Raw genomic sequence first — 25164 nt, 5'->3', positions numbered from 1 at the left:
ACGGAAGAAAAGCAAAGTTATCGGAACATCCCTCATTTATTGGCCAGATAATTTAGGCTACTCCTAAATGCAGGCTAACAAATGCATTAAGCTGTATGCAATTTAGACTGCATTAAGCTTGCAAATCTCTTTGCAGTTCTAGTTTCATTTAACATTTACCAAGTTGCACTTACCATGCAGACTCCATGCCTTCAGATACTACAGTACCATGACTGGGTGCTTCTACTGTTTTGGGAAGCCTGAGGCATAATTACTGCTCTCAGACAAGATCTCATCTCAAAGGTATTTTAATGCCAGCAGTCACAATCGTCTACCTCGTCTCTCCGCGGAAACTACATTAACAGCAGATGCAGTGAAACTAAGCAGATAATATCTTCATTCATTTAACTTTGCACTGTAAGACAGAGGGTGCTTTAGTCACCGCTGTGGGACAAAGGTGTGTTCGATCTTCTCTGAGCATTTACAAAGAACGTATATGTTTTTAGAAGCTGCCTTTCATCAGGTAACTATGACTGATTAGTGAAAGGAAACTGACAGATCTTTTGTCCATGGTTAAGGAAGACAAATATCACAGTCTCTGCGTAGCTGGAGCAGGAGCAGAGATCAACAGCTGCAGCAGCAGTAGTTGGTTAGACAGACACAGTGTGTTCAGGCCCAGGGCTGTTGACTTACCCCTGCTTGACTGCTTTGTTCTTGTTCACATCGATGGTGGTGATGGAATGCTTGGCGCCAGACTGCACCTCCCATTCAACCTTCCACTGGGTGTTCTTGGAGTTGGTTTGGAGCAGGTTCACCCCCTTTTTAGCTTTGACCCTGCAGGAAATGGTGAGAGAAAAATAATGGAAGAGGTCAATTTTATTAAAGGGGATGATTTATGTGCAAGGTCGGAGGTGGATACCCTCTCTGTGGTACAGACCTCCTCCCTGTACTGCGTCACGGCAAAAGCAATTCCACAGATGAATCAATAACAGAGATGAATGAAGATGACAGCGCAATGATACATGAGACCGGAGAGGTAGGTGTAGTTTGGGTCAGAGTGTTCACTTACACTTTCTGCAAAATCAGATCTACAAAGATTTATCCTGAACCCACCCGAGGCATTTATACAGAATTAACTGTGAACACCTGAACGCCTCCAAATTCAGTTCTCCTGCATGTTGATTCACACACACTTTGAAGGTTTTACTGAACTGCATTTCACATTAAAGCAAAATAAATCATTTTTTAAAAAAATCCTAAAAAGTCAATATTGTGATTGAGTCTCATGTGCAATGATCCCTTCTTAGCCCTTAGCTCCTCAGGGAGAACATATTTTATAGGTAGGTCAAGGTTAGCAGCAGAACACGAGCCCTCGAGCTGATCTTTTGGTTTTTTTGTTTTTTTTTTGGCCTTTTTGCTCCAGAACACTGCAACAAGGAAGAATGTTTGAACCTGCAAACCACTCATACTGCCTCTTAATATTTCAGGTATTCACATTAAAAAGACTAGAACCTAAAATGCTCTGAGTGGAGTATTGTGAACACTGCAATGTTTTTTTTTTGCTCCCCTGCAAGGCTTTAAAATTTAATTCAAATATTTTTCACGAGTATATTCACAATACTTACACGCAGATGTTCAACAGTTCACCTCATAGATAACGTAGAGCCTTTTTATAGTTCCATAAATACAAATCATTTTCTTACAGTCCATCTCCCCATCTCCAAAAGGATGCTGTAACAACATACAGCATGTGTACATCTTCCAAACATCTGCATCCACACTCCGGCTCACAAGCCTACACATATATAGACATGCACGCATGGCTGCACCAACCAGGCTATACACGCGCATATATGTGTATACATTCATAACTCTGCATTGTCTGCAGAGATTTTATACACACTGAACCAGATGTGCATAGGCTATAGCTGCACACAAAACAAGCCTATGTAAATGCATAAAGCTGTAACACACTGCAGCTACACAAAAACGTGCCCCAACATCTGCTCAAGTATTCTGCACGCCTACATGAGCAACCAAAAGTGCTCAGAGAAAGGGAAGAGAGACGACAACAGTTAATATATAAATGGCTATTTAAAGGGGTCTTGATCATCATGGTATAGTAAGGCTGCTACAACATGCAACACAACCTTTTCTCCAGTAAAATGTTGTGATTTGAATTATAAATCGGTGTTGCAGTATTTAAGGATTCATTAACTTGACAAATTTAGCGCATAAATGTTTAAAATGATGTGATTTCCCAGTTGCAGCAGCAGATTTATCCTTCAACCTGCTCAGTGTTGAAAGGTGATCAGTGTTGAGGAAAAAAAAAAAAAAGAGAACTCAAATCATTTGTGGGAAAATGGGTGGGCCTGTGCAGTCAGGTGTGCTTTTAAATAACAGCATGCCTTTCAGGGTGGCCGTGGCTCAGGAGTTGGAGCAGGTTGCCCACTAATTGGAAGGCGGGTTAATGTGTTAATCCTCTGCTCCCCTGGTCTGCATGTCAAAGTGTCCTTAGTCAAGAATCAGAACCCAAAATTGCCCCTGATGCATCCACTGGTGTGTAAGTGTGTGAGCCATGGTCCTCGTTTTGGTTTAAGTGATATCCTTTCTTGTTTTTGTAATGTTTCCATTTTCCTAGCGTCTCATGTGTTTCCTTGTTTTTCTTTCCCTCTGTTTTACTCGTCTTCCTTGTTTCCACTTTTTGCTTCCCTTTGAAACCTGCTTTCTCTTGCGGGTTAACTGTGGCTCGACTTCCTGTCTTTGTCTTCCCTCCTCTGATTCCCTGATTGTTTCCACTTAATTATATATCCCACCCTCAATAGTTTCATCTGTGCCAAATCAGCCCTCTATGTATACAGTCATCCTTTACCCATTAGTTGTTGAGATCAAGTTTCAATGAGCTGGACAACAAACCAGCTCTGCCTGGTAGCCGCCCCCTTTGACTTTACCAGCACCCTCCATTAAAGTGTTTACTGACAGAATAAAAAAAAGAAGCATCTAACGAGTTATTGTGATTTTGGTTATTTGACCACAGAGCCACGCCTCAAATGCTTTCACCGATGTAACACTGAGGAAAAAAGAGCTCATTCTCAGACACATAGAGCCACTGGAGCTTATTGATCTGATGGTTTCATTTTCATGAAATACAAGACAGAATTGAATTATTAATGTATTTGGCTTTTGCTTTTCTGCTTTATGCCTTCGAGAGTATTCATTACTATGTTAGTCTACTATGAAATCGTACCCACAGACACTTGGAAAATAGGTTCTATTCTGTGAAAGAATAAATGATAATGATATAACTATTTTTACAAGGTTGCCACTCTGGTTAGGAATATATAAGCACCACTTGCTGCTCTCCTGTTACAATTCTGGCTATCTTTATGATTTTTGCCACGTTTACAGGAATATACTGTTGTTTTTCCTCTTCACATCATGACATCACTTCAGTTCCACTCTGACAGACATCTCTTTCTGGACAAACTCCATGAAAGCATTACCCAAATCATATTTTTCTCCCAAGTGTCTCATTTCCATTTGAAAGTTTGAGGCCCCTGCAACATCTATCAGATCATTGCAGCTATTTCTCTGACAGATAAAAATTCTGAAGTCCCGCTGAGGTATTTCCATTTGCTACGCCAACCTGCGCTCAGTGCATCGACCACTCATCCATGATTTGTGAAAGCAACTGACTTCCAGCTGAAACTGTTCCTCCCTCTTTAACCAGAATAGGCACACAGCCCGTACAGAAATCTGTATTCCAACATTACCCACATCCCTCACCGTTTTCTTCTTATAATATTAAACTAATTGCAGTGATTATCTTATGATATCTTTAATAATTTTAAATAAAAGCATTTCAATTTTTCAACTAATTTCATACATTCCAACTATAAGGCAACCTCAAACCCCACAGACTCCCAAGTAAAAATATTCAGCGTTAGAGCACAAAGACACATTTGCAGTCTGGTACAAACAACAGGTTTGTTCTCCAGAGCCAGCTTCCCCCCCTTATAATGACTGTTTTATATGCTTTAAATTATACTGAGGCTTCAAGTTATGCACTATTAGGGGTGTGAATGCTTTGAGTAACATGTCGGCACAGGCAGCCTTCGTCAGTAGCTATCTGCTAGACCTCACCTCAGTGGATTCAGTGAAGTGAAGCCACACAGGCCTTGAGACCTGTCAGTGACCATCTGGCAGTCACCGGTCACAAGGGAAAAATGGGTATTCCTGGTGACAGGTGGGTTGCTAGGGAAAAATGGAGGTTATGGACTGGTTTCTAGGTTTGTGTGAGTGGGGCTTTAGCAGTCATTTTCCCAGTGACTGCCATTAACCTCCAGCAACCAATCACAACACAGTTGTGAGCCAGTCCCTAAGCCTGGGGCTTTATTCACGTGATCCTACATGATCACCATGACTGTCACAAGTCCAAACTAACTTTCTGGCTATATTGATGGACTTTTAATGTCACATGTTTAGAGGTCACATGTCTGCAAAACCTCAATACGGCGCTGCACTGAAAATCTGCTTGTGATTGCTTTGGTTGCTAGCAGGTTGCCGTGGTTGTTAGTGGTTCGAGGAAGCGGTAGTGAAACGTGAGATGCCAACCAGAAGTGGAGCAGGTTCACCTCAAGACTAAAAGTTGAGCTTTTGTGAAATGTTTTGGTTGCAGCGGCGAGGCACAACTTTTACTGTGACGGCAAACCTGTGTTTCCCAGCTGTAGTGAGACTTTGACCCTGAAGTTTCAGTACAGCTGGAGGAGCAAATGACAAATGTTTTCAGGCAATTCAATGTCCATGAAAACTACGAGCAACTGCAGCAATCTGCTAGTGAGCAAAGCAACTGCAACGAGGCTTTTGGTGCAGCACTCTCTCTGTGACCGATTTCAACCGGTGATTGCCAGCAATCCCAAGCAACTACTCACCAACTGTTCGAGGAATCCACATTTTTCACTAACAGCTGAAGCTTGCTGGGGGTTTACAACCGGTCTCTAGGCCTGTGTGACCGAGACTGGGCTTCTCTACCATGTTTCAATGGAATTATCTGGTAAATAAGAAAACCTGTCCAAGAAGGCTGTGCTCTTGTTCTGGTGAGTGAAAATTTTTATATTTCATTAATATATTAATACTAAGTAGCAAGTTGCACCTTTACAGTCTGGGAATATAGCTCACAAGCTTGCTACCTTTAGCTGATAACTTAGCACTCCACCTTCAGCTCTGATAAACAAGCTGGAAATAAAATTATTATACAGCTGAAGCTTTTGTGATCTGACTCCACCATCAGCAAAAGTGGAATTGTTTGTTAGGTTTCAAAGTACTATTCCAAAAATCTTTCATATGACCACTTTCTGGTTTGTCTTCTCTGTGGTAACATTTGGTTAGACTGAGACACAAATGGGTAAGAGGTTCAGGCTTTTTGTTTGAGTAGTTCTTAAGCCGCACTTTGCCTGAGAACACCCTTTTTTGTACACTCCAGGCTCTGCCTAAAACAACAGACTGTGTCCTTGTTTTTCACACGCTCGCCTCCACAGAAGACAGGGTCAGGCCTATTCAAGAACAGGGGCCTGGGAGCTGCCTTGGAAAGGAAAGAACACAATGAATTCAGGCGTTCTGGCTGCTGTACCATTTTGCTCTACTGAGAAACAGTGACATACACAATCACCTTTCTCTGCCTTCACTTGTTGTACAGATCACGAGTTTTGAAAATAACTGATGATGGACAGGTTTTATTATAACTGGCTTTCTAGTCATGCACATTTGCTTCAAATTAAGAGAAAAATTGTGGCTCCAGCACAAAGAAAAGGCCTCAAAGTGTGATGATGTGAAAAAAAAAAAAAACTGCGTGCCTTGTTGACAGAATTATCACCAATAAATACTCACATGCCCAGAATGTGGTCATATAGGCACACCATTACTTAAACAGTGCACAAAATAAAGGCTTAAAGAGCTTACCCGAGTCCATAACAACAACACTTTTCAAAGAAATTAAACTGGATGTCCAGTTTATAAGCAGGACTGTAGCTACAGCACCGCCGGGGGCACTCAGATTACATCTTCACAGTTTCTGATTTTTATTGAAAAGACTGATGTCCCTGCCATCAAAACGGTGTCTGAACATCATTTAAAATATTGGGTTGAATTATAAAGTTTAAAGCAAATATGTTGAGCATGAATATTACCCTTAAACATGTAGCAATGTCTGTGACAAACTCATTTTAAGGTCCACTTATAAGCTTGCTCAGAGCTTTCAACTGTATTCGTTATCAGCAAACAAAACTGGCTGAGATGAGCCCCACTGAACGCGACCTATAGCACGATCACCTATTATCACACAGCATGGCTTTCTCCACTCCAGCAGGTCCAATCACTGATAACAATCTAAGAGTGAAAGCTGTGAGACAGCAGGTGAGTAGATCTTGAGTTGAGATTATATAAAGTAGATTTTGAAAAATATATATAAAAAAATAAACAGTAAATAAATGACACATTTTTTGTTGGCAGTGTTTCTTGTGATGTGAGTGTGTGTGTGTGTGTGTGTGTGAACTCAGGAGCATGTGAACTGCAATATTGACAAATCTCGTAATTACTGAACTTCAAGAAAGCGCAGCATTAATTCTTGCATCAAAGACGCTGCATTTTACACTCAGTTTCAAAACATTGTTTCTTGTTATTGCAGCTCGCATTTTGTTCTTTCATCAAATCTTCCACATTAGAGAAAATGCAGTAATTATCAGATACGGTGCGTCACGGGGAGATGAAACAGAAATATGTAACATTTAAGAAACCATCCTGATCAGGCGTGGTGCCTTTGATGTGAGCTGAAAAGGGGAAACGTAATACCCTCCGACGCTCTCTAAATGAGGTGACCCAGTTGCTACTTGATTACTGGAGCTTGTAAAAATACTGATCATAAAAGACGATAATTACACATTATTGTACTGCAGAACCATTTCCAGTGCATTTCCTGGTAAGGGAGCAACCCTGATGAGTAAAACTTGTATTTGTATTCATTACCTACACTCACTAACAGCGTATAAAAGCCATTAAATATTAATAACCTTATGAGAAAGCATGCATATTGTGCTGCATCAATGTTTTTCATCAGACAGTCCTTTTCACAGACTTTGCTTCATTTTTGCACCATAAATGAGAGGGGATGAAGCACTACCCACGGGAGCACCACATGAATCAGGCTCCCTGTGGAACGGTGTTAATGCTGATTAATGAAAGAGCATTACAAATGGAAGAGCTGTACGGCAGCAACCGGCAATAATGCATGCCCAAATTCTCAGAATCCGTGCGAGCCCCGCTGCTGCTCCTACACAGGGAAAGTGGAGAGCCAGTGTGAGCCACTTCAGCTAAGACAGAGCTATTACTTACTCATTCCACACAGATGCCTTCTGCCATGGCAACACCTATTAGACTCCCGAGTTGGCTGACGGACTGCTAAACAGGAGAGCTTTTGGTAAACACATTCCAAGCTGGATTTCGGAGCTGCCTGTAAGATCTCCTTGGAGTTATCTAATTTGACTTGTGTTCAGGGGTATAGTGAGCACTGTTCCAAAGCCTGAAATGACCTTAACGCATAGATGCATGCCACAATAACATAAGTCGGGGGGGATTGTAGTGTACTCTCACATAGTGTAGAGCTTAGAATCAGCAACAGTGCTATAAAAAAAAAATCATCCTTACCAGGAAATGCGCTATAATGCAGTACAATAATGTGTAAGATAAGGCACTACAGGCCAAAACATGCACTGGTCAGTAGTTCTTGGTCTAGTTTGCCTGCATAGCATGTCCAAAATACACATTTAGATGCTGATTTTACTACACTGTCTACTGTACAATATCTGTACTACATTTGCATATTTTAATGTAGAAAGCTCCCTCGCCACAGGGGGGGTCACCACAGCAGGTAGCTCCACGTGTTTGTTTTAGCAGTTTTACATGAGCTATAACTCCAAAGGGAATCTGTGTCTCTAGCTGGATTCAAACCACAAACTGGATTCAAACTATCAACCTTTCACTTGTCAAGCAAGAATGTGTTAACCACTAAACCACCGGAGCCACCTAAACGGACAATTTTTCCTCTTCTTTTCCCAAGATTTATAAGAAATTGGACCTGCATTATTAAATGTGCAATTTGATAAAACTTGGAAAAAAAAAAAAAGAGGGAAAAAATGATTTGACCTCTTGAGATCGGAGCTCTGGTATGGGATGCATTTTTAATTTCTGCTAGCTATGTGGGATTAGCTGAACCCCTGGTGTGGGGGTTAACACATTTGCCTTACACACAAAGAGGCCCCCGATCTGATTCCATGGAGACACAAACCCAGCCTCAGGGGGTTAGTGCACTCCTGGCGACAATTTCATATAAATGGGAGGAAGTATCTTTGGAATTAGTTGGATCAAGAAAATAGCACTTTAAAAAAAAAAGAAAAAGAAAAAAGTATGTCCTCATATGTGGAGAATAGGTTTATAAAATACTTTATTGATCAGAAAGAAATATAATGTGCAGAAAAGCCAAAATGTGATGTCCCCAATATGAGGACAGAGTGTTGTTTTTCTGGTTCATTTCGTGATAAAAAAACGTGGACTTGACTCTAACATGTCAACAAAATGAAACAAGAATTCTGAACCTGGATTTAACCAAAAGTATGTAAATCAGCATGTATTTGGATAGATAATCTGCATATTTAAACACAGAAAGTTCTAATGCTATTATACATACACACATATACGCTGCTCAACAATGAGACAGCCCCCCCAAACATGTGGTGAGAGTATGCAGGACGTTCCTGGAGGATGAAGGAACTGATACTATTGAATGGCCCCCAGGCTTGCCTGACCTAAATCCAACAGAACACCTCTGCGACATTATGTTTCGGTCCAAGCGAAGGCTGCACCTCAGGCTGTCCAGGAGCTCAGTGATGCCCTGGTCCAGATCTGGGAGGAGATCACCCTGACGTTCTCAGGCATGCATACAAGTGTGTAGGGGCCATACAAACTACTGAGAACCATTTTGAGTTCCTGCAGTGAAATTTCAGCAGAATGGACGAGCCTGCCGCACAATTTTTTTACTTTGATTTTCAGGGTGTCTTTGAATTCAGACCTCTGTAGGTTGATCATTTTCATTTCCATTAAACAATGTAGAATCCTTTTATTCATAACACATTATTCCAGTCCATATCAGCATAGATATCCAGCTAATTTTTTTTTACTGATATCTGATGTGTTTTCAAAGTGTTCCTTTAATTTGCATGTATCAGTGAAGGAAGTCTCACTGCAATATCTTTTAAAATTTTTATCGTGTTCATCTGTGTCTCACCTTTAAAGGCATTACATATACAAATGTGTCCTCCTCCTCATTGTGCGAGTAGTTTGGACTGTACTCCACTGGGAATGGAGGCCCATGTCTTCATGACCCATTTACGACCCTTGCTGCAGAAATCATGTCAACTTCTGCGCCATACACTGCAATTTATTCAAACGCTGATGTTAATAAATAAAATATGCAAACCAGGATTAAATCATAGTTCACAAGTCTTTAATTTTTCTTTAATGGCCCTCTTAAAGAGTATTTATTGAAGACATTTGAACAAAATGTCCCTGTACAGCATAATGAGACGGACTGTAAGAAAAATGCATTTGTAGATGCTCTTTAAATCTCTAAAATGACATACAATTTTAATGCAGGAGTCTAGAGATCAGCCTACTAGAATCTAGCCGCTCATTATTAAAGGGTCATTCAGCACAAATCAGACAAAGGAGGGAGTCTGGATACAGCAGGGCTGTGCGAACATGATATAATCCCTGCTCTCGGTGAGCTGAGGGACAATAACATATACCAACACATGTCATCGAGAGTTAATGTGTTTAAAAGGCTGCTGGTGTGTGGGCGTGCACTGAAAACAACAGACTTGTGTGGTTTGATATGCACAGTGAGACATATGCCTTAATGATAACACAGTACTGACTTAAAAGATGCCTACTTTTGATCGCTGTAACAACCCACATGCTCAACAATATGTTCAGTATCACGTTTTTCCCTCTGAAGAAGTACTGACCTACATACATTTCACATAGAGTACATAGTGAGATTAATGTTAAAGGATTGGATTAAATGTGGGTTGCAATGAATTCATGTTTTGCTACTTATTGTTTGATGCCCAACATACAATAAGCAACATTAACATAATGGGAAACTAAGCTGAGTGTGACAAAAAAAACCTGTGATTTCTTACTGTGGCTTTGCAGCTGCTCGGTCACATACACCAATCAAGCACAACATTTTGACCTCCTGCCTGATATTGTGTCAGTCCTCTGTTTGCTGCCAAAACAGCCGCGACCCTTCAAGGCACTGACTCCAGCAGACCTGTGAAAGTGTGCTGTGGTATCTGCACCAAGGTGTTAGCAACAGATCCTGGAAGGTGGTGCCTCCACCTCCACCGTACTGCTGCTTGATTGGATTGAGATCTGGGGAATCTGGAGGCCACCTCAAACTTTGCTGTGCTCCTCAAACCATTCCTGAACTGTTTTTGCTTTGTGGCAGGGTGTATTAACCTGCTGAAAGAGGCCACAGCCATCAGGGAATACGGTTTCCATGAAAGCGTGTACATGGTCTGCAACAACGCTTAGTTAGGTGGTACGTGTCAAAGTATCATCCACGTGGATGGCAGGATCCAAGGTTTCCCAGCAGAACACTGCCCAAAGCATCACACTGCCTCCACTGGCTTGCCTCCTTCCCATAGTGCATCTTGGTACCAGGTGTGCCCCAGGTAAACGATGTGCACACACCCGGCCATCCACACAATGTAAAAGAAATTGTGACTCTTCAGACCAGACTACCTTCTTCCATTGCTCCGTGGTCCAGTTTTGATGCTCACGTGCTCATTGTTGGCAGGTGACAGGGGTCAGCATGTGGCACCCTGACCGGTCTCTGGCTATGCAGCCCCATACGCAACAAACTGTGATGCACCTTTATACCAGAACCAGCATTAACCTTTTAATAAGCTACTGTAGCTCAGCTACTAAGGTTTATGCCACAGCTGCCCCAAGTTAACAAATCTCTTTAATTGAAATGATATTTTTAATGCTAAAATATAATTATTGTTGTTATCCAATGAATTTAAAAATTTTGTGTTTTACAAAAAAGCAGAAAAAGCACATTATTATTTCTGGAGTAAAATGCCAAATTACACGTATTTACCTGCATTCTTGAACAGAAAAATTAGTTTTAGTGGTTGAATGTCGTGCATTCTCAGAGAAGTCCAGAGTGCCGGCTCAAATTTGGGTATAAAATGTGAATCCAGTTCAGTGAATTCAGTACATTTTAGCCTTAAAGAGGTTTCATTTTTTCTAAAATATTTGTGCTTTCTTGTTTTGGTCATTGGTTCGTGTGCTGTAATTCTATCAACTTGCTCTGGCAAGACCAAAAAAAAAAGACTCACAGGCTTTAATCAGTTGTCAGAATGTGCACAGATTCAAATGTTTTGCACAGCCTGGTTTGTTGCTAATTAAAACTCTTGTACTTACTTGTGAGTATGCAGGTATTTGCCAAATACAGCGGTTTTTGAACCTGCCAAAAAACTTCATTGTAAGTACACCTGCAGACCTGAGACCAGATCACCAAGATCACCCTTTCAGAGAATAACTAGACACCAACTTTATATTTCCTCTGTATGTGAATTTTCCACCATGGGCTGCTCCAGGGACTTTCCTTTAACTTCCTAAAAATGTCAAAAACCAGTTACAAATTTCCCTGGCACTGCAATTCTTCCTTCGTTAAACACCGCAACTCTCAAGTGACAATCATAGTTTTACTCTTGGAACACAGGCAATAATCTTATCAATCACCTCAAACACTTTGATATCTATGGTGTCTGTCTTCACTAGTAAACAGCCTTGAGATTCTCTGAACAGCTCTGAACACATACAGCTGGAGAGCCAGACGGAAGTGTGAAACCTGCCAGGGACAGACTTTTTAATGGGAGTCTTCAAAAATTAGAATATGAGAAACTGGGGAAATATCACAGAGCAGATACAAATTTGAAACTGCAGCTGGTGGTTTGCACGTGCTGAGCCGATTCATTTCCTCCATGTGAAAAATGAGTAATGCAGCTCAGTGATAAACATGGTGTCTGTATGGCACAGTTACCAACAGAGCGTTCTTTGTTATTAACATCCCCAGATTTTCCTGAAACACAGCAAACAAACCAAAATCCAGCAATAAGTGCTTGTTTTTCAGGTTACATCAGCAATGCTTTGTTCCAGCTCACTGTACTGTGCTCTGTAATTAACATGAGAAATAAAGTCATATTCTACAAGAAGGGATGACTAAGCCAGATAATTATAACAAAGATCCAACTAAAACATCTATTAATGATTAAGAGCCCCTCAAAATTGTAACATTTGTCTTTACAGTAGCTCTAGTCGTCATTTTTAAGCATGTGAAAATGCTTGGAGGAGGTGGCTGTGATTGCAGAGAGCAGCAAAGGGACATAAACGTTGTATTTCTTCTGAAAAAAAAAAAAGGCAATGAAGTGGTTTGAAAGCAGATGGGAGCATGTTAAATTGGTTCTTCTGAAGATGAATATTTATAAAAACAAGTCACACAAGTCAGCCTACTTACCTACATAGCCTACTTAGAGTAACTGCATCTGCAAGCCGCTTTGCAACACAACTCCACCTCCGCTCCTCCCTGTCTGACTTAATTCATTTCACATCTGCACTGGGCTTTTCACATATGAACAAATACGTATTACTGCTGATAGAAATACTTTTACTGCAGTGGTGCTGACTGCAGTTTAGTTTGGAATGGAGGGAAAAAGGTACAAGCTTTGGCAACATAAACAGTGCGTATAAGTGTAGAATCAATGAACTGATAATTTGGGTCTTTTCTTAAATACATAACATCACTAGCACACGTTCCTCAAATCAAGATCATGATTTCCATCACACCCAGCGGGTAAGGTACAATCACAACAAGGTGGTAAAACTCTTTCAACTGTTTCCTGCGCCTCACTTAACAGCAGATGTTACAGCTCGTGGCTTGCTGTGAGTGAAAACTGTCACAAGACCTCAGGGAGCACAGAGGCAGAAAATTAAGTATATTGTGACACTTCATGCCTGGACAAGGGCATAATCTGTTTCTTCATCACATTCAAAGACTGCCCAAACATGTGTAACAGACATGTGCACTGGGAGAGGTCCTTTCTTTTCTCCACTGGATTAAACACCAGCTGGCTGCAGACATCGCCCTCCCCCTCCCCACCCGCCCGCCCAATGGCTTTGAATGAATGAGTCTATATAATCGATATAAAAACCTATATAAAAACATACATCAGTGAAAATAAAAACATACATCAATGAAAATCATCAGTGATGTGGTACATAGTGATTTCTTTCATATGAAGGACAGAAGGCTCTTTAAAACATGGAATTGCCACTGAAGCGTAGGTGTGCTGTAAAGCAGTGTAACCTCTGAGCATAGTTGGGAATTCAATCTTTTATTTTTGTATTGGCTTTGTAAACAGCGCCACAGTGATGAAACATTTTTTTTTGATATCAAACATAAAAGCAGTGCTTTTTAACTCTGGCCTGTAATGCTTTCATCTCACCAAATTAACAATCACTGCTGAAAAATGCAGAATGATATTTCAAAAAATTGTCATGACTGATGATGACATATTACACCACATGGGTGGGATTATTTTAAATTCCTGATTCTGCTGAGACTTTGTATGAATTGGAGCTGAAAAGAAAACTTCACAATGAGGCAGGGATGACTTTTTTACGGCCTTACTTTTGTAGCTTAACCATCATTCCTATTTGTAACAATGACACCGTTTACTGGAGTAGCACAGGGTAAAGGAGCGATTGCCACATTTTATGAGCCCTGATGGACATCACTGTAGTGATGTCACAACCCAACATTTTCTGTGCTTCAAATACAACTCCCAGCTCTGGTTACTACATTTCACTGGGGGCTGATACAATCCCCTTTCAAAATTATCAAATGGAACAACCGAGATCGTCCTCTCCGTCTGCCAGCTTCAGGCAGATTGGACTCTGGTATTTGGCATTCACAAGTGGCATGTTATGCTGCCGAGTGGGACATAGTAAACAAACATTTGATCACGGATGGTGTGACAACAGCCCACGGACCACTTGCACCGCCACCATTGGTGAAGAAACCCCGTTAGATAGAGTCAGGCTTCGTGGCTGTCCCTTTAGCGATGCACAGATGAAGGCAGAAAAGTAAATAAACAACTAAAATGTCAGCACTTGAACGTCTCAGAGGCATTAGCCGCAGTCCCTTTTGCATTAAAGCAGAAACGGAGCCTCTTCTCAACAGCTAAATTTGGCCAGCGCAGCCCTTTTTCCCCCCGCTACTCATCTGGAGGCAGAAGCTCCATTAGGTCCTCTGAGGGGGCACTTTACAGACAACTTTGCCACTCGTGCTGCTGCGTACACAACAAATTTCCATTCCATGAAGGTATGCATAATTCAAAATAAGTGCAGATTTTTTATCTGTCCTTGCCCTGTTGTGGCTGTGGTGCTTTTATGTGTCCAATGACATGTAATTCAATTATATACTCCGCTGTGCACAAACTTTCAGCTTCAGCAAGTCATGTTTTTAGGGGCAACTTTGAAACTAGAAAAAGGTTTGTGGCTGGTTTTCAAAACATCATCGGACCACTCATGCCACATTCAAAACAAATACTTTTATTGCATTACACCCTTTAATTTAATGGTATCAAAGTTTTTTGATTCCTCACCGACCATTCGTGCTTTGCATAAAGCTTTTTTTTTTAAACTTTTTGCAGACCTTGTAAAGAACTCCTCAGCTTCACATTTAAACAGTAGCTAAGCAGGATTTTTCAACATGCGGGCTTATTGTGGTGAAGGGTTATTCTCTTTAAACCAAACAACAAATTTTTCCAACACTTACAGAAGTAGGATTTTGCAACTCATTGTAACCAGCAGGGAAAAAAAAGCAAAGATGGAGTGCAAAGCAATGTGATTTCTTTTTTCTTTTGCTTTTCAGAAGATGCCTGTTATCACTTGCCGTCCAATATTGCTGTGGCCAATGCACCAAAACCGGCACTAAAGGACACCTTGTGCATATCCACTTGACTAGCATCTGACAGAGTGGCAGTGTTTGATGAGGTGGGGATGCATTGATTCTGCAGTGGTGAAGCAAACAAGAATTAGCCAACATTTTTTTTTTTTTTTTGATACCAGATAAGCTCATTAGAGAGCACACAAAGACTGACCGAGGTGGAAATGTGTGCACCCTGAAGTGTGAGTTTAATATTTTGTAGAGTGTACATGGTCGCGTCGCTGGGGATTTGGGTAAATCTGAGAGGGTTGCAGCCCCTACCTGTCTTGTTTCTGATCCACATAAAATACTGTATTTCTTATGTATGGTTTATTTAGGATGAAGAAGAAAAATGTGCAGAAGAGTTCAAATACAGTGGCTTGACAGAAGCTCTTAAAGTTCTGTGTATAGAATATATAAAGGAGGATCAATGAATAAATAAAAATGAAAATGTGACAGTAATTGCCTCACCTGTGTGACATTTTGACAAGTTTGACAGGTGACAGTATCTGGGAAATGCAATGTAGAGATACTGCTGTAATGAGCGCTTAACACAAATGGCAGACGAAACTTGATGCCTACCGCTTGAAAAAGTGTTTTCCCCTCATTGTAAATCTCCACAATCTTTATTCTGCGTTCCTACCAACAATTCCAGCACCTCGCGTGCACCCAAGACAGCTCCACTAACTCCTACACGAGCACACTGCCTGAGTAAAAAAAGAGCTCATGCAGCCTGCTCATTATAGCCCTGAGACAAGAGAGGTGTCAATGTCAATATGAGGGCTGCACAATGTCGTCAGTCAGAAAGACCAGAGCAGAAATTGTTCACTTGGCAGAGTGATGCTCGCTGCTGCAAAAAGACCAAATGCTCATTATCAGAGTCAGATGCAAGAACGCCTCCTTTAACAATAAACAGAGTGCTGGGCCATGCAAGAGGGCTTGGTCAACAGACTTTATCAGCAAACTGAGTAATTTAGTCATTTCTGACTGAAATAAAGTCAACAATGTGGAACTCACTATGGCCCAGTAATCAGAATTCTGCTTAATCTGATAATTCACTGGAGGAGAAAAAAGCGGAGGAAAGCAGGAAAATAACTTGGCCCCTTTGATGCAGACTTAACTACTGACTAAATAAAGGTCCATATAGACATGGGTAGTGTTATTACAACAGAGAGTGTCCCTTATAAATAAATACACACACACACACACTTTTTTAAAAATAAATTTTAGAGAGAAGCTCTGTCTTTCCCAACCCCAGTGATGTCTGTTGCTCCTGAAAAGATCCGGATAATTCCAGCGTCAGTGAGAGGATTCAATCTCGTCGTGTCGTGTCCGTGCTTGTGTTTCTGGACTGCAGCTTCTTACTGCAAAACTCAGCTACCTAAAACAGAGTCTGCTTAACGCTGCAGCAGATGAAAGGGATGCTGTGGTTCTTGCTGTAGGTTTTCCATTACAAGGTTCGAGGCCTTCATAAAGTCTTCATCTGGAAGTTCCACGCTGCTTTGCAATCTGTGCATGTGGACCATAAACAGCGTGGACAATCATCTGCAGCATCTGTCACCACTGATTTTCAGCCACTGATTTGGGAGCAATTTCGTATTTTCACACACTTAATCGACAATTGTAAATGAGGAGAGAGGAGACAAAGCCACTGGTTTTAACCTGTGACTCTTCACTATATTCAAATTCATTCACACTGCCAAGTGCAAAACCTGCCTTTGCAATGGAATGTCTCTTTTATCCAGCTGCTATTATGCACAGTCTCGCCCGGTCTGTTGCAATGTCCTCTTGTCAAAAACAGACAAAATGCTTTTTAAATAATAGCCGATATTTGTCTCCTTTTTGCTTCAAGCTCTTATGCTTAGGCAGTCTGAAAGTTAAATGGATTGGAAATAAAGCTGCTAAGTTCAATCCTGGAGGGAGGCATCTGAAGTGAGATTGCAGTCGGACCACACACCAGGAAAAAATCCTTAAAACGGCACATTTAATTAAGCTGATTGACCAGATTCTATTGATGTCCTACTTTGTTTTAATGCATTAAAAGTAGAAGTCCTTAGGCATTTATTTCTGGTTGCACTGCAACGGAAAATTAACTACAACTAGAAGGGAACCCCTTTTCCCACTAAGACATTGCCAAGTGCAAACCCTTATGCAGAACTAGTTCCACGCATGCCCACCAAAAATTGCTGGGCCCACAGTTTGATCCACATCTGCTAGTCATACAATCTGACATTTGGTTGTCAAAACCTAATGAAATGGATGCTGGTACTAAGAAGGCAGAACTGTCCCAGGACCGGCATTGTGTTGGTGGAAAATGGGTAACACAATGATCCTCTGCCAAAGCCAAGCCCCTATGGAAACGTATCCCGATCTGCATCACCATTTAACAGTTGATTCCTTTTCTCCATAATTTCATGAAAGTCAGCTAGTTTTTCTCATCTGGCCTTAGTGTAGGAAAAAAAACTACATTTGTGCTCCATCTAACTCTTAGTACCATTACTGATCACTGCATGTCAACTGTTTTTATGATGAACTGATTTTTATTTTATTTTGTTTCACTATCAAAAGTTCCCAGAATCCAAGGTGACACGTTCACACATGCATTCACGTTGCAACTAAATATCAATGTTCAGTTACTTCTAAATAATATTTTGTCAAATGATTGATTCACCAATTCATTTATTGTTTGTAGCGCAGACCTAACACCTCAAGCCAAGATAACCCCAGTGACATCACTAAGATTCTTCATGAATCACCCTCCAGAGACACAGAAGACATGTAGCTGTTTTTCTTACTTCAATAGAGAATAGTGCTCTTCATGAATAAACTCATCTTTATGCATAAAGCTGTCAGAGGGGTTTAGCGTGTGGTAGGAGATAAGATCAAAGCAGATCTTCAGATTTACTTGCATTATTAGAGCAGTTATGAAGGGCTAGTGAACTCATCACCCGGCACCAACTTACTGCGGCTGGCATCAGTGGATTTGAGTCAAAAGGTATTATCTATACATATTGTATGAACTGCATTCCCTACATTAATGTCTCCTAATATAATGTATAGATAAAACCAAAGATAAAAAATGCATTGCTACTGCTGTCAAGGCCAAAAGAAAAAAAGCTCACTTGCTGCATCACAAATTTCAGCGTTCCAATAACGCAGCAGTGCTATAAGGGAACACATGTTGAACAAAACCTCTGACACATAACCTAAAGTAATACCCCCCCCCCTTGTGCGCCCCTTTCTTTTAGCCACATACACACAGGAAGGATGGGCATCGTGCGCAACGTGGAGGTGACAGCAATGGCTGGGAACCGTCCTTTTGGAGGACAATTATTCTAAGTAGTTTTCCCATCAGCCACAGCTATGAGCTTGGGTGAGGCAGAACCTTTCTGAGGAGGCACTCGTGGAAATAGCCACTGTCCAATTTATTTGATAAGGCAAGTGGAGCTCAGACCTGCCAACAGATGCAGAGGGTAAGAAAATTGGGGCCATGCTGCAACCTAGTTGCTGACATTTTCAGAGTTCAAATCACTGTGCATACATAGTGTTTATAGTAATATTTCAACTAGAGTTCAGTGGAAATATTCAAAGTTCAGGGTGGAATGGAACACTGTTAGCTTTCAGTGTATGCTGCACCGACTTGGAGATCAAGCAAAATGTATGGGCTACTACTACTCATTGGAGCATGAGATAGTGAGGCTGCTGCTCCTGTGCAGCTGTGATTACAACATAACGAAAGTGAGCAACTGCGCTTCCCTTCAAGGTACCAAGAATAGGAGATTAAATTCAAATATCTTTTCAAGCGGGGGGTGGTGTCAGTGCACCTGATGGTCTCAGCTTTTCCCCTGAGGAACTCCTATTTCAAATTGGACAGCTCCGAGTAAAACTAGCTCTCTCTGGGGATCCTCACCCACACAGAAGCCAGTGTAAAAGAAATGTCATCCTTCTCTGGGGGTACACACACTAACCCAGTAACTAAAATGATTCCTCCACAGGAAAAAAAAAAAATCATAAAGGATTGTCAACAGCATCTTGAACTCCAGCTGCTATATATGCACGAATCACGAGCTGCACGTGTTTGGATTCTTTATTCTCACTTTATTAAATACCTGGAGTTTCATGGAGTTACATATAGCAGCAGGATCAATATGTGTGTCTGAAAAGCAGGTATCCATGCACCCCAAGACATACTGACCTACAATTACTATTATTAAACACCTACATATCCAGAACTCTTTTCAAAGGTAGATGAGGCACTAGGCTGCCAAGCTCTGTGATCAACACAATGTGCAAATTTTACCATTTCAATTTCTGATATTGTATAATTATACTGACAAATAAAACACAAACTGAAAGTGTGCAGTCGCTGACAGTTACTGATTTTAAAGTCACACTAAAGGACGTCCAGCATGAAAAGTTAACTACCTGTAATTTGGACCAACTTTGGCCATTCAAAATGTTAAATGTCTCTTCAACTGAATGAGGCTGCTTGGACACGATGGAAGCGGACTGTGGCTGCATTCTCAATGAGCCGAGTGTCTCAGAGATGTCCTCAAATGTTCTGGACTGTAAAGGTCACGAGTTCTCAGTCTCAAAGACTGAGAATTATTGGACTTTTCTGCAACAGTCCATGCTATTGATACAGCTGGCAGCAAAGTAAACAGTGGCTCTTGTGATGAAAGCAGACGGGCACAAAAAAAAAAAAAAAAACTAAAAACACAACAAACAAAAATTTACAATTTTATTGTTTTGTGAGCGCTGATACGTGATCCTAAAACAGAGCAGATATTTGTCCCTGCTGACCTGATATCAAATTTGCACACAGGCTATAAGCTTGAATTTTTATATATTGATTAGTCTGTTAATGGACAGAGCTGGCGTTTTGCTGGCTTTATTTCCTGCCTTCAAATAAACTTTATTCATATAACAGATCTTGTCCAGTCTTATTGAACATAGTGTTTAAAGCACTCCCACAGTCACACAGTGCTTTCCCCTAAAATACTGTACAGCGTTTTTCCCTCACACTCACACCACTGATTTCAGTGTGTGCTGCCTTCAGTCTGTATCATGTGTTCAACCTCTTTATATTTTCTAATATTACAGTTTTATCTTCCTTTGAAAAGTAAGTTGCCAGTACACTTATCAATACTTGTGATTAGTTAGATGCTGCCAACGCCACCCCTTTCGTGTTAACTTATCGAGTTGATAACCGGCTTCATGTGACCGCTGATCCTGATTGCCAGTGTTAAAGGAAGTGAACCCACATGATGGAAAGAGACCGTGGGTAAGTTGACCTTGCTTTGTAGCACAGGCTTCAAGACAGGTCATGCTGCAGGAAAAACAAAAAAACAGACCAAGAACCGCCACAGATTCTTGGAGGACCTGCTGCTCAACCTGCAGCCAAGCTCAACCAGTTCTGATTCACATTGAAATATGCAAACTGCTTTCATGTGCCTTTCCTACAATCGATTTTCAAAACATCTTCAGTAATCCGAGGCAAACACAACTCCTTTGACATATTGCTGGCAGCAGCCCTCTGAATGATGTCAATTATCCTGCAACAAATGACAGCAATACACCTGAGAACAGCTCTGAGCTATCCGACATTCCCTTACCTTGCAGATCTCGCTCTTTCAAATGCAAATCTACCTTTATTTTCTCTACGCACAGGAATTCCTCCCTGTACATCGACAGTGTATCAAATTGGTAGACAGAGAGAAAGACGTCATGCAGCCAGGAATATGCCCAAGATGGAAAGAGGCTCCACCTGGGCATCTCTGAAAAGCCTTTTCAGCTTATGCAGAAATGTTTGTGTTCTTAAAAGGACTGAAGTGGGGTATGCTAAAGGAGATGAGTGAACCCTCTAGACAACTTTCAACATGGAATTTCAAATGAAAATGGCAAAATACAATGTTGCATAGAAACCACATGCCCATATAGCTGATATTATCTGCTAAAAAAGCATCCTCAAGACTGGATAAAAGTCTTAAATTATACCCAAAGCAAAGCCTCCTGTGTCTTCTATGACTTTGACTTTACCAAAGGCTTATTTGTATCCAAGTACTGTCCTCCAGCTAGCCCTCACCAAATCTATTTGGACTTATTACTCGAAAGAATTTCATAGAGCCATGGGACCAAAGTGTCATTCAGTTTCCCCAATGCACTAACATGACTACATTCCTAATCCTGACCATGAATCTACAAATCCACATTTTACACCAGGAACTGTGTATGACATTATTTTTTCTACTTCAGCCAAAATCTGAGTTTCAGAAAAATTGATGAGCAGCAAATACAATCCTTGGGTTTTCAAATATGTAGGCAGCCATGTGAAAAGATCCTGGCGTGTTATTTTTTATTCAGCATCACTGGTTGGTGTTTGACCTTGACAGAAAATCCACAGGTTTTTGCTTATTTTCTTTCGGTCAACGTTTCCAGTCACTGCCCTATAAAATGCACCCCTGATCAGGCAGTTTAATCAGGTTTGCCATTTATTCAGTTCAAACGCATCCCTTAAGGTACACAAAGATTTGGGAAATTGATTGAGGCAAATGTAAGCCGAGGTGTGGAGCAGATGAAAAGTACCCTGCGGCACTTTAGAGATATGATTCAGAATACCTGAAAAATCAAGAGAGAGAAAAAAAAATGAACCAAACAGCTGAAAACACTGTGTGAAACAGTGTTTTATCCCATACTTCCACATGCAGCTCCTGTACTTCATTAGAAAACAGCTGGCATGCCCATTTTGACAGTCTGCTCTCTGAACTATCTTTGCTCTTCTTTCTATCAGATAATATGCAAATGTTAAATTGAAATAATAAGTCAGTCAGCAATCTGACTCTAGACACACTTCAGTAGTCCTCAGTGGATGTGGCCTTTGCATTTAAAACGATACGTTTCAATAATACTTGGAGCTTTGCAGACTTTTATGTTGTCTCTGAAGGGCAGTGGCACAGAGATGATGAGATGTATATATAAAAGCATATGAATGGAAAAGAACAGAGTTAACAAAGCAGTTAAATCAAGCACACAAAAAAGGAGCAGCACTCAAATATCCACCCAACCAAGATCTAAGTCCCTTTCTTTTGCTATAAGGCTGCGAAAAGCAGTGTGACCATTGCAGCTGCAGCTCATATGGAAACCAAAGAACGCTTGAGACCTGTGTTGCTACTGCCAAAGAATCAGTTGTTTAAGGACTTTTAAAAGTGATATTTTGAATCATTACCTCTTATGGCTCAGTCACACTAGAGTAAAAATGGGGTGGCAACCTCCTCGCGACCAGGAAAAATGTGTGGCTGTCTGACTTAGACTGACTGCAATCACTCTCAGACAGACTGGGAAAGATTTACAAATAACTGCTACCTGATTTCTAAATGCAGACAGACTGCCAACACGCTGCAATCAGTCTGAGGCAGTCTGGACTGATGAGCATTTGCAATATTGATTGCATGCTGGACATATTCTGCATATAAAAGCAAGGTTGCCAAGCGCCTATGTCTTTTTGCAGTTAAAGTCGTGTAGCAACTACATCACTATATGTGGAGGAATTCCTGTTTCAAATGTAGGAGAATCTGACTGAATCTAAATGTTTAATGTGTATTTCTGTGTATGTAGATGGCAACAAATTTACAATTTTTGCCAGTTTTATCACAGTTATTCCCTCTATTATTATGATAAACAGGTTACATATAATTGGCAACTTGGCCCCATTCAATCACAAACCGATAAACCAATAGCAGACTGACTCCATGACCCCCCCCCCCCCCCCCCCCCCCCCAATCTTGATGTATAAAAGTTGCTTTGAAAATGGCAACTGACTCACTGACTATGAGTGGTCACAGCCCCCCCTTCCCAGTGGAAGCAACCATTTCAAGTTCACTGCACACTGCAGCAGTAATTTTGCTCATGCTGAGGTCTCCAACCGCTGTTTTCCCTGGTGTAACTGCAGCATAATACAGAAAATTTCAAAGTAAAGAAGCATATAAAGATAATATTTTCATACCATTCATGTGCGGGTTCTTGAGTATAAAGTGACACCAAAAAGGGAGGAAATCTTTTGAGCCACTATGCTGGTTCCAATAGAGAGGTTATAGGTCTGATGTGGGCAGTCTGCTATTTCACCTCCTTTTTAGTGACTTCAGTTGACTGATTCAGATTGTTCTAGGGAGTTCTGAATATGAATCTTCTGTTTCATTGAAAACAAAAGTCAAGGAGAAAATAACCAAACACCAAAGAAGCTGTAGCAAGGCCGAAAAAACCCTATAGCGTCCTTTAACATTTGTACTATTAAATTGACAACCATGAGTCTGTTTAACCAAAAAAAGAAAAAGAAAAAAAGAAAAAAAACCCCACTGAAACTAATTTTACAGCCAAAGTCTTTCTCATGTGCCTTTACAAGCCCATTCTGCTACCAGCTCTGTTTACTCCAGCTCTAACCACTGAAACTTAGCTAATATGCAAACTGTGTTGTATTTAAATGCACCCAAACTGTCTGCTAATCAGCTGAAAGAAAATTACCTTCCTTAATTAAAGTGTATTCAAAATGTTCACTTAGCCCAAACAGGATATAATGATATGGACTTCTATGAACTGGATAATAAAAGTACTGCACAGCCCAAGTAAATGCATAAACATTACATTCCAATAACCAAACCCGTGTATATATTGGAGGAAAAAAGTAAATTTGCATGGAGATGCCTGCCTATAAAAGACCACCTCTATTGCAGCTGGCTGGAAATGAGTTTTATGGATTCTTGGAAGGTTAGAAACAATCCATAACTTCTAACTTCTAAAGTTAATTAGGTACAAAGCAGTTCTCACATACAGTATACAGGTTGTTTTGGATGAGTCCCTTTGGGTATCTCATTAGAATGCAAATCGTGTGATTGTGTACCGCTATCTCTAAAGAAAGCCACCATACCTTTGCTCTCCTTTGCATTGTGTTATCAAGATTCATGCATAATGGATCAAATTATCTAGATCACAGTGAGATTTTTGCTCCAAAGATACGCAGAAGATTTATGCCACGAAAGCCTGCGGCTCTTCAACAGACAAGGCTCCAGGTGTAAATTTTGATATATTTTTTTTTAAGTAAATTCAATTTTTAACAGTCTTAGTCTTACACACACGCAGTTGCTTTTTTACAAACAGACCTCCACCACAACTGGCAGCTTCCCAATATAGCCAGAGGCAGTTCTGCTAACATTGTTGAGTCTTATTGCCTTGCTCAAGGGGAACTCAGCGCATTCACTCTTCTTCAGCAGCTGTGGACTTAAACCCATTTGTCTAAGCTTTAGGATGGCTTCACCTAACTGCTTGGATATTTATAAGATGCTAAATGTAGGTCTAGTTAATAAGAATGCATTAAGAAGCTGGTATAAACAACACTGATAAAACAAGATAAAATATAATATTTCCATTAAAGCAAATGACTGTATCCACGATGCTCTGCATTGAAAATAAATACAGTACATACATAGTATAATATAGTAAGAGGATGAAAGATGACTCAACATGTGACTTGTAACACAGAAAGTTCTGGCCCTAAAGCTAGAAATTAAAATGTGTTACTTTACAGTGTATCTACTGTATTGTTACTGTAAAAAATATTGAATATAAGTTTATTAAATGATGCTGTCAGCTGTTTTTGTTAACTATTACACTGATGTGTAAGAGTTCCTAGTATAATCTGGAACAGTTTGACCATATTACCTTAAAAATGTGCTAAAGTACTGCAGAGCTAGAACAAGAAACACAACATTAGGAACCTACTCAGCAAAGAGTAGGTTACTAATCTGCTTTGTCCATGTCATCTAAATACAGCTTCTTTCTTGAGTACTGACAAGACATCACCTTTTTTTTTTTTTTTTTTTTTGGCAATCAGGCATCAGGTTTATGGTCGATGTCATCACCTTCGTGAATGGCTGCCGTTTGGGTTTGCTTTCCACCTCTCACTTTTTGTGACCTGGTGCATGCGGTAGCCTTTACCATTATTTCATGGATATCAGCACAGGAGCTCAGAGATTCCCAGATTAGGCTGCAGGAGCTTGAAAATTCTGACTTTCTGGAGAAAACCT

At 40.6% G+C, this 25164-nt stretch overlaps 1 protein-coding gene across 1 annotated transcript in view; it reads right to left on the bottom strand.

Moving 5' to 3' along the window:
• tmem132e (transmembrane protein 132E) overlaps window positions 1–25164 on the bottom strand; it is a 135202-nt gene that overhangs the window by 72360 nt on the left and 37678 nt on the right. Inside the window, exon 3 of the mRNA XM_030747176.1 lies at window positions 673–813. Within this exon, the coding sequence (XP_030603036.1) occupies window positions 673–813 (141 nt within the window). The remainder of the gene's footprint in view (window positions 1–672; window positions 814–25164) is intronic.

The sequence above is a fragment of the Archocentrus centrarchus genome, chromosome 14 (genome assembly GCF_007364275.1).
Source record: "Archocentrus centrarchus isolate MPI-CPG fArcCen1 chromosome 14, fArcCen1, whole genome shotgun sequence".
NCBI lineage: Eukaryota > Metazoa > Chordata > Actinopteri > Cichliformes > Cichlidae > Archocentrus > Archocentrus centrarchus.
This window is presented reverse-complemented; position numbering and strand designations above follow the sequence as displayed.